The sequence below is a fragment of the Phaseolus vulgaris genome, chromosome 2, assembly GCF_000499845.2.
Source record: "Phaseolus vulgaris cultivar G19833 chromosome 2, P. vulgaris v2.0, whole genome shotgun sequence".
Taxonomy (NCBI): domain Eukaryota; kingdom Viridiplantae; phylum Streptophyta; class Magnoliopsida; order Fabales; family Fabaceae; genus Phaseolus; species Phaseolus vulgaris.
In genome coordinates this window covers 22,206,493-22,216,617 of record NC_023758.2, presented here as the reverse complement: position 1 = coordinate 22,216,617, position 10,125 = coordinate 22,206,493, and the positions used below count along the sequence as shown (strand labels likewise).

General features: G+C 35.0%; 2 protein-coding genes across 3 annotated transcripts; both read left to right on the top strand.

Moving 5' to 3' along the window:
* Nucleotides 1-2,058: 2,058 nt before the first annotated feature.
* On the top strand, nucleotides 2,059-4,847 carry LOC137810921 (serine/arginine-rich splicing factor SR45a). 2 transcript variants are annotated; one of them, XR_011080991.1, is made up of 8 exons: nucleotides 2,059-2,204; nucleotides 2,303-2,322; nucleotides 2,918-3,046; nucleotides 3,173-3,196; nucleotides 3,351-3,450; nucleotides 3,553-3,702; nucleotides 3,792-4,020; nucleotides 4,275-4,344. XR_011080991.1 is itself a non-coding variant. In XM_068612419.1 (8 exons), the coding sequence occupies exons 1-8, from the start codon at nucleotides 2,079-2,081 to the stop codon at nucleotides 4,676-4,678; spliced, it is 858 nt and encodes a 285-aa protein (XP_068468520.1). In that variant the 5' UTR covers nucleotides 2,064-2,078; the 3' UTR covers nucleotides 4,679-4,847. The 2 variants fall into 2 exon arrangements, 1 of the variants encoding a protein (XP_068468520.1); XM_068612419.1 differs by lacking the exon at nucleotides 3,792-4,020 and adding an exon at nucleotides 4,440-4,847 and having other exon boundaries at nucleotides 2,064-2,204.
* A 1,577-nt stretch (nucleotides 4,848-6,424) lies between these two features.
* LOC137810917 (ankyrin repeat domain-containing protein, chloroplastic-like) lies at nucleotides 6,425-9,840 on the top strand. Its single transcript, XM_068612415.1, has 7 exons — nucleotides 6,425-7,286; nucleotides 7,787-7,863; nucleotides 8,155-8,253; nucleotides 8,335-8,433; nucleotides 8,573-8,671; nucleotides 8,762-8,860; nucleotides 9,509-9,840. Exons 1-7 carry the CDS (start codon nucleotides 6,536-6,538, stop codon nucleotides 9,623-9,625), a joined length of 1,341 nt encoding a protein of 446 aa, XP_068468516.1. The 5' UTR covers nucleotides 6,425-6,535; the 3' UTR covers nucleotides 9,626-9,840.
* Nucleotides 9,841-10,125: the final 285 nt, after the last annotated feature.

Here is a 10,125-nt window from a genome sequence, read left to right as displayed (position 1 = left end):
TCCTCTAGCTGCATGAACTTGGCGGCTCTCCGCCTAAGCTCGTCTAAGTTGGCGGCAGGTTGCATGCATAGATTGTCAGCAAACAGTCTCGGTCGCAAGGCTGTTAGCATGTGGTGGATGGCCACGTCCGGGCTTAGGTTCCAGATGCTCATAACTACCTTTTTGAACCTGTCGATGAACTTCCTCAGGGGCTCTCCCTTCTCTTGCAGATTCCAACCAGGGCAATGGAGGTAAGATGGTGTGGTCGACTGGTTACGAATTGTGTTTCAAACTTAGATACCAGTGTTGCGAAACTGTCGATGGAGTTGGGAGGGAGTTTCGTGAACCAACTCAGGGCTCTTCCCTTCAGTAATGTGGGGAACACTAGGCATAAGACCGCATCATCCGGGGTATAAAGGGTCATGTGCGTGGTATACGCGTCCATGTGCTTGTTCGGATCGGTCGTGTCATCGTAGTGATCTCTATTGAAGTCTTTCCACTTATCTGGCAGTGGTACCCCGATTATGGCATCAGTAAAAGGGTGTTGACAGATTGAGTCCATGGTATCAGTCGTAGGGGCTGACTTGTTCGAGTAGGACTCACCGTCGACCTCTTGGGTGTGAACTTTGTGCTTCGGCTCCCCAATAGTTTTGGGGTCGATGGGGGTAGTGAAGGATCTATCGACAAAATTGGTCGGTCCAACAGACGGTTCCCCTTCCCCGAGCTTCCTTCTTATCTCTTCATTCTCCTTTAGGAGAGTTAGGATCTCATCCTCTTTCTTATGGGTGACCTCTTCATTCCTTCTTTTCATCTCAGCTATCTCTCTCTACAGAGACATCAACAATGTCATATGATCAACTTCAGACATCCTTTCGCTAGCCATGCTTCAGGTTGATACCATTTACCTTCTTCTTTACACAAATTCTCCCAATCTCACGGTGAGTGCCAATTGTTCTTGAACGGGGTTCGGGTCTAGAGAACGATTGAAACTGCTCCTCTGCTTTCTTGGTTAGTCGGTCAGTTTGCACTTACGTTTCTCTCTAAGCAAGCTCCTTCCTCCCCTCTACTCCTTCCACTTTTCGACCTTCACGTAGTCTCGACTCGGATGGTACCTGCAGAAGACACTCCGACGCTCAAGTCAAATTTAGTATTCGGGACTCGGTATTCTGAGTACTGTGTAATGACTTACCTGATTTTTTGAATTTGTGCTATTTATATTATTTTGGTGGACTTTTCTCATTGGGTCGGATTAGAGAGTTGGGTCACGTTTAAGAATACAATACCTAGTTCTTAACTGTTTATTAGCTTAACTAATTTTGCTTAAACATAATTGGTTGTGAGGTGTCGGTCAATGTAACAACCGAGTTCCAAGCCATGATGTCGGTCATGGAAACCCTACCGGTACAACATCTTATTACATTAAAATATATACAACTTTGTATTTTTTATAATTTTATTACTTTTATAGTATTACTAGTTTTATGAATAATTAATTAAAAGAGAAAATTAATAAAATTTAACATACATATATATAATTTGAAAAAAATAATATTATTATATAGTTATTATTTTTTTAAAATAAATTACTTAATTATTTTAAAATAAATAAAATTTATTTTATTAAATAAATAAATATTTTATTTTTTATTTATTAAAGGATAAAGTTGTTCAATTAAAAGATGATATCAAAGGAAATTATTAAATGGTGTATTCCCTTTATCTAGTGATATGAGATTATAAAATTAATAAAAAAAATATTCACATTTTTTATAACTTCAATATAAATTTTAATAATATTTTTTATTTTAATGCTTATTATAATAACTAATTTTTTAATTAAATTTTGTATTATCATTAAAAAAAGTGGACATGTGTTTCCATTAGAATAGAAATATTAATTAGTTTGAATTATCCTGAAAAGAATTGTAATAAACCTTTTATCGTCTTAATATTAATAGGTGACATCTAAATCAACCCTCTCATCTCGGGAAGTAGTGCCATTTTTGGGCTTTTTTTTAATCGCTCACAAAAAAAGTAATGGGTCCAGTCCGATTAAAAAGGACCGGCCATGTGACCCGATCCGTTTAACAGTTCGCTATATGAATCGAAGGTCAATTCGTTGCTCTGTGATTCGACAAAACAAAACCCTTACCCTTCGTTGTCTCATTCGTGACTCTTCTTCATCTCCGATCAAGAGCTCTATACTCGGAGATCTTGTTGAAATGGCATGTTCCTCTTATCAATCCATTTCCATCACTCAATTCTTCTCTATGGCTTCACGAAGATGTTCTAACACTTTTTACATTTTTCAATTATTTTGCAGGCCGATTCTCCACCAAGAAGGTAAACTCCGTAATTCTTCTAGATTATGATAATAATGATAATCCTGTATTTCTTATGCACTGTGTCGCATTTGACAATGTCTTGGTGTGTGTCTGTGTTTGTAACCCTAATGCACAATGAAATAAAACATTGAAAAGGATTTCTTAATGAATTTGTTCTTTTCAAAGTTTAGTCTAGGAGATAGGTCCCGAAGTTAGGTTATGGCTATAGCTATTGCTGAAGCATTTAGTTGTGCCGTGCTTGGTGTTTAGGGCTTACCCTAGGTATTTAGCGTTGTTCTAGTAATGACTTAGGACGTCAATTTGGGATTTGGGATTTGATTTCCTTGTCCTTGGCGAGAACCTTGAGATGATAATGGAGATTCACCTAGGTCAAGATTTTCTCGGATTCTTGGCTTCCAAACCCTAGAGGGTTCATGATACATCTTTATAGGGGGGTATTGTGAAGATATTTAACACTTAATTCATCTGTTAACAAGATGATTTTATAAGTTTTTAATTCTAAACTCATGGTTAAATGTGGAATTTAGAGGGCACTCTAAGATTACTGGTTAATGAAACTGTTTGTCCTTTTGTGTAATGATTGAATATTTCAGGAATTCACGGTCCCCTTCCCCATGGAGGGCTCAGTCAAGATCGAGGTCAAGGTCTAGATCTAGGCCTAGGTCCCGATCTAGATCATTTGAAAAACAAAGGCCACGATCCCGCTCAAGAAGTCGTGGAAGGTTAGTGCCAATAAGCTATCATTCATGAGTTATGGCTATTGAGTTGGCCTCCCTTAACAATTATTATATCCATTCTAATGTGTTTAATACTTTTTCCTTTTTGTGCTTGTGCTTTGGTCTATTCAGATCAAGATCAAGAAGTAATGAAAGGTTAGCCACTTTCTGATTTACTTGTATCTGTTCATAATGCGTCCATCTGAAGATAAATCTTAAATTGTGAAGTACTTCTGAATTAAGTACTATTGTGCTTCTTTGATCTGGTTTAATGTGTCAAAAGCTTATAATATGTTCAATTATGTTCCAGGACGGAGGCTAAAAATTCAGGGACTACACTTTACGTCACTGGACTATCTTCAAGGGTCACTGAGAGAGACCTGGAGGAGCATTTCTCTAAGGAGGGAAAGGTGAGTGTTGTTTGATTTACACTTTTCACTTAACTGATATAATTTTCCTCCCTACTGAACCCCATATTTGTAATGTGTGTTAATAGTTGTCTTTTTTGTTAGGTTTCTTCTTGTTTTCTTGTGGTGGAGCCTCGTACTCGCATTTCACGAGGTTTTGCTTTTATTACAATGGATAATGTTGAGGATGCAAACCGCTGCATCAAATATCTCAATCAATCAGTTTTAGAGGGTCGCTATATCACTGTTGAGCGGGTACTGTGTTCTTTGGTTAACTTGTAGTTGCTAAAGTATACTTGTGCTTTTCTTTCTTCTTAACTTGAAGGTTTTGTGGTCATATTCAGAATACATTGCTTCAGCTATTTTGGCAGCAATCAAAGATGATCAGTTCATCCATGTCAACTTTAGTGATACAGCTTGATCAATGGCAAGCTTAAACAGCTCTAATCAAATGCCTCTGATCAACTAAACACATAGCAACTATATTGTCCAACAACTTTACAACATCAGCATTCACTTTCAACTCAACTAATCAACGGACATTATCAACAACTTTCTAATCAGGCTTTTATGGTATCTCACACCTGGCATTAATCATGTGTGTGGATATAAATTTTTTTCCTTATAGGCTAGCCTGTTTACGTTGTAGAAACTTTCTTTTAAAGGACAAACATAAATATAGTGTGCAAGTGTACATTTTACTTAGGCAACAGGGACATCACGAGATTCTTCTTATTTTGCTTCCAGTGGTACTCGGATGATTTATTTATGCACTTCTTTTAGTCAAATAAACTCCAAGGATTGTGAGCCTCTGTATTTTATTTCAGTCACGAAGGAAGCGTGCAAGAACTCCTACACCTGGACACTATCTTGGCCTGAAAAGTACTAGAGACTATGGTAAGTTTGAAAGTGTCTTTTGAATGGCTAATCTATCTAGTCTTCAGTGTTTGCTTGATATAAACTTTTACTGAACTCCACCTGTTCTTCTGAAGGATTTCGCGGTGACCGTGGAAGGTATAGAGGTGGTGGATCTGGTCGTGATGATCATGCATATCGTGGAGAGCGTGGAAGATCTCCAAGGCGCTCACCTTATCGAGGTGGTGGTAGAGATTATTCACCAAGGCATTCACCGCCACCCTATGCTGGAAGAACTAGGAGGGATAGGTCCAGGTCACTTCCATACTCTCCGTATGGTAGTCCAGACAGGAGGTTTGCTCGTGGATCTAGGTGATGTCTTGAAGATGGAAGGGGAAAAAACTGTTTTATGAATATCAGTTTGTATCCATGTTTCGGGAATAGTTTGCTCTTATTAAAACTTTCTTTCGTACTTTTATTTGTTCGAAACTTAACTAGATTGTATAATTCATAATTTATTGTCCAAATGGATCTACTCGGTAAAACTCCACTTTGTCTGATATTTTTCTGTTCGTTATTCGTACTACCAAACAAAGTCGGAAACTTAGCTAAATTTTGGGTCGGGATTATTGGGTGGCGTGGCCAGGTGCAGGTTTATTATATAAGTAATTTTGGTACGGTTTTGTTCAAATTTCTACGCTTGTGGTATTTTGTTGTTTATGATTTGTCTTTTTCAGTATAGTTTTAAGAGTATTTTACTATAGAGAGAGGTTTTGGAAAAAGATAGCCATACTTAATAATTGATAATCGAAATTTAAGTATAATACGTAATTTTTAATTTTGAAAAATTATAAAACGTTGATTCTTACAAGATATGTAGACAAATATATATACACTAAATATGGTGAGTTTGAAAAGTAATGTGACATAAATATTTTTTGTTGATTATTTTTTAACTGAAGTTATGGTCGCTCATTAAAAGTATAATTTTTTAAAGTTGGCAAATATTATATTATCAATAATCAATAATACAATAAAAGGTTAATAAAATATTAGAAAAATAATTAAGTTAAAGAGATATCAATCAAATTGATATTTTTAAAAAAAAAATTAGGATCTTGTTGGGGGGATTTTAAATAATATATGGAAAAAATTGTAAGTTTAAACTTTAGTATGATAATTGTATATTTTTAAAGTTTAAATTAAAATAAAATTTAATAACGAATTTCACTAAACTGGTAAACTATTTGTCTATAATGGTATTAATGTTATTAATATTAAAAGTCCTGACATTAATAAAGCCATTCCCAATGTCATGTTCGTTCGAATTCAGAGAAAAATCTAAATTGTTTTTTTATTTTATTTACTTTGAGTATATACAATTTACTTTGAACATATACAATATTCTCTTACAATGATAATAAACAAAAATTAAATTTAAAACTTTATGCATATTATTTAGACTTTCAATAGGCGGACTCTAGATATCTCATAACGAATTGATATAACTCATAATCTAAATACAACAATATAATAATATCATAAAAGCCTAAATGTTTAATCTTAAATCCCAAATGTTAAGTATGAGTCAAGAGTATCATGGACAAGATAGTAAGTAGTAGTAGGTTGCCAACGTTGTTGTGCGTCTTTCTGTGTATAATGATGTTCAAATTAGACCATTAAATTAGTCGATATCAACTTATTATACGATCAATCTCATTATTTTGTCAAATCGTAAAAGTATAAAGAGAAGGACAAAAATAAGGAGAAAAAAAAAGTAAAATTGAAGAAAGAAATAAGAAAATTTTGTTTATCAATTTAAAAATTAATATAAAATAAATAAAATTACATTTTAAGGTAAATAATATTATCTTCCTAAATATATTAAAAAAATTCTTTAGTGGACACTTTTTGGTCTTATAGTTCTTGAAAGCAATTAATCATTTAATATCATTTTAATCTCTGAAAATAATTTGAAATATCAGTAAATGCTTAAATTTTAAAAATAAACTAAAAGTAAATAATTAAATTAACTAAAACTAATATTTTAAATTCAGAAATAAAAAAGGATAATAAATAATTAAGTTCAAATATTAAGATCACATGAAGTGATAAAGTTAAAGGGAAAAAAAAATTGGTAGGTAAAATGGTTATTTACACAATATGAGAGATGATTGAATCTTATGAGCTAAAGAAGAGACAGGGTTGAGGAGAAGCAAAGCAACAAGCTGGTATGGTAATGGAAGCGAGCATGTTTCATGTTTCTGCGATTGTCCTGAATCCTCAACCTCACAATTTCCTCTTTCCCTTACCCGTTTCCACCTCACGCAACTTCAAACTGTCACAAACTCTCCACTTCCCAAGAAACTTCAATCTCCGCTCTCTCTCGCCATCACTGCACCCAACGCCCCAATACGACGATTCTGAAGAACACGTCATCGGCGACTGCGTCGTATTCGAGGAAGGCGTTTTCGATGACCCTTTTTTCCAAACCTCCGACACTCTCATCGTCGATAAGCCCAAGCCCAAGCCCAAACCCACTTCGAGGAAAAAGGTGGAGGAGAACGTGGGCGAGAATTTGGTTCCGGGTAAATGGCGAGAGGTTCAGGCGGAGATAAACATCACCAAGAGGGATAGGCGCAAGATAGCGCGGGAAATGGAGTTCAACAGCAAGGTTGAAAAGAAGAGAATAGGGTTGATTCCCCTTAGGGATATGAACTTGGATGACTACAAGGCTTATAAAGAGGCCAAACTGGCGCAGATGAAGCTTCTCGATTATTCTTCTACTTCTCCGGTGAAAGAAGGGGTTCCTCCACCTGAACCTGAATTGAATCGTGGTGAAGAAGACCCTGAACCTGAATTGAACGGTGGCGAACGTGTGGAGCCCAGGAATCCTAGATGGGCTGTTTATGGGAGGGGTTTGGAGGATGTCACTGAGTTTTTCTATAGTGAAAACTATGACCCTGCTGCTAAAACCCTTCAAGGTACATAAATGAGTTGTTGGTTTTTTTCTACACTTGTGCTCTATTGGCTACATTTTGGTGGTTTTGTTCTTGTTTGCTCTTGTTTTGCTACTTGCGTTGGATAACTTACTGTTCTTTGGGATATGAACTAATCCAGTGAAAATTAATGCTTTGGTTTAGATATTTTTTCGAATAACACTGTCGGGAGAAGAGTTAAAATTAGCAGGTTCCATGAGTTAAATTTAACTTACCTTCCAAGCTTAATTCATTTTATCCTTCTTTTATCTTCTGATAAGTGTTTATTTTAGAAGTTTACTCAGATAGGGTCTAACTGGTTAATCGTTAGTGCACTGTTGCTGCATCTCATGGTTGTTAATAAGTGACAATGCGGGTTTAGAAATTGCACTGTGATCAAATGAATGATTTCATTCACTATTTGTTGCATTCATCTCGTCGCATGTGTATGGAATTTTTCAACTGTTGGGATCGTTGTTCTAATTCTTTCGTGCCTGCATGAATAGGTAAGCGGAAGTTGTTTACCAAGGAGGAGAAGCTTTTATTGAATAAGAAGGTGCCAGACTTGGCAACGGCTACTTCAGTAAGTTTTATGTTAGGAAGGAAAAAAATGACTGATATTTTACTGTCCTTATATTTTTGTTCATGTTGAAACAAAATTCTCTAGTTCTTCTTAAGTAGAAGTTGTTGTGATTTTTTGTTCAGCTAATGGTGTTGTCAGTCCTGTTGGACTGGATACTCAGGTCATAGAAACATTTTTGCAATTGTTTTTCGTGTGATAAAGGTGAAAGGAGGAAAGATGGTTCTGATTCACTTGTAGCCTTTGGTGAATATTCTCAATTTTTTTAATGGTCAATACTAATATTATTTTCAGGATAAATGGCTTCCCCTGCACACTCTTGCTGCTTGTGGAGAATTTGACCTTTTAGATGCTCTGTTGAAGCATAATGTCGATATTAATGCTGTGGATAAGGTATTGCAGTTCTAACTTTTCATAGGGGAGATTGGAATGCAGGAGTCCTCTATTTATTTTATTGATTTACTTTGTTTCCAGGATGGTTTGACTGCCCTTCAGAGAGCAGTAATTGGAAAAAAGCAGGCCATAACCAATTATCTCCTTAGAAACTCAGCTAACCCCTTTGTACTGGATAAAGTGAGTAAAAAGTACTCATTCAAAAATTGTTACTGTTGTAGTTCCATCTTAATCTAACAGTATATTGTTCTCCTAAGCCTTAGTTGCCTGTTACTGATATGTTTATGCATCTATTTTGTTGTTTATGTTCTGAAAACAGGAGGGAGCCACATTGATGCATTATGCTGTACTAACAGCTTCTTCCCAGTCAATTAAAATACTCTTACTGTATAATGTGGATATAAATCTCCAGGACAACGTATGATTGATTTTTCTCTTGGTTATTTTATCTACCTCTTATATTTTATGCTGAGCTGTTTGAGAACATAATTCATTTTCTCTGTGTTAGTATGGCTGGACACCATTACATCTTGCTGTGCAAGCTCAGAGAACAGATTTAGTGAGGCTTCTGCTGATTAAAGGTGCTGATAAGACATCAAGAAACAAGGTAGTTTTTTTATTGATTTCCTGCTTTATTCTATCAATGTTAAAAAACCTTGGTGTCTTGCATAATTTTAGCTGAATGTAGATGTTTCAAATGGGTCATTGATACGACCATCAGCTTTTGTTGGTATTTAGAAGGTTTGTCTCTGTCATATGTAATTAGGTTATTTGAATGAAAGGTTATTCTGATATCCAATCTTTATTAACAATTTTGAATTTGAGATATTAACACAAGATTTTCCTTCAAGCAAAAAAACCACTCAGATGTCATTAATTTATTTTAGTTCTTGAAGATATTCTTTCAAAAATGATTGAGGAGTTATTTAACTTTGCCTATCCCATAATTGTTGATAAACTTGTATATCCAGCTCAAGGTCTGAATCAGAGAGGATTGTTGTTGTGGTATCTCTATGACATAGATTAACTGTTTAATGGAAAAGTTGGTTTTGGATTGAGCATGATTTGTCAAGTAGGTTGTTGTTGATTAAGCAGGATAAGCCATGATTAATTTTGTTGTTGTTACTCTAATTTCATGCAACTTTGTTTCAGCTAGTGTCTTCAAAAGTTTCACCTGTTACTTCTATTTCTTTGTCCTTAATTCTGGCAATTTCTTTTATGTTGATTATTGCAATTTCTCTGGTTGTTTGTGCAGGATGGTTTAACTCCACTTGACCTCTGTCTTTACTCTGGACAAAGTGCCAGAACATATGAGCTAATTAAGTTGTTTAAGCAGCCTCTAAGGCGAGTTAGACATGTATCAAAAAGATAGATGGGGCCTGAAACAACACAACTTTTGAAAGATTTGAACCAACAAAGAAGATTAGCCGTTGACAAGTTTTGCAAGACAATTATCACTCTTCAGCATGTGGAAATTTTAGGACAAGTACAACATTGTACTATATTCAATAAAATGTATTTAAATGATAGGAAAATAGGAACATTTTCATGAAAAAGAAAAGAAAAATGACATGCCATTTTTTAAAATTTGATTTTCATTCAATATACCAAGCATATCTAATATCTCAGCTTTAAATTTAAATAACTCGTTTTTGCGAAACTTATATTAAAATAATATTTTTATTCGAAAACAACTCTTATTATAAATTATCTTTTATGGAAAATCTAGGCATGGGTGGTTTTTTCTCTGTCAGCTTGTTGCTAGGAAACAAACATTGATTAAGTTTTGCTAAAAAAATGGATTGAGCAAATTAAAATGCTACCATACCATGGTTATAAAACTTTGGCTAAACACATTGCTTAATTGATTTC

Coding starts and splice junctions, on each gene's coding strand:
- LOC137810917 (XM_068612415.1), top strand. CDS start 6,536: ATGGTAATGGAAGCGAGCATGTTTCATGTTTCTGCGATTGTCCTGAAT. Junction 8,672..8,761: donor ATATAAATCTCCAGGACAAC/GTATGATTGATT, acceptor TCTCTGTGTTAG/TATGGCTGGACACCATTACA. Junction 8,861..9,508: donor ATAAGACATCAAGAAACAAG/GTAGTTTTTTTA, acceptor TTGTTTGTGCAG/GATGGTTTAACTCCACTTGA.
- LOC137810921 (XM_068612419.1), top strand. CDS start 2,079: ATGAATCGAAGGTCAATTCGTTGCTCTGTGATTCGACAAAACAAAACC. Junction 3,197..3,350: donor AGATCAAGAAGTAATGAAAG/GTTAGCCACTTT, acceptor ATTATGTTCCAG/GACGGAGGCTAAAAATTCAG. Junction 3,703..4,274: donor GCTATATCACTGTTGAGCGG/GTACTGTGTTCT, acceptor ATTTTATTTCAG/TCACGAAGGAAGCGTGCAAG.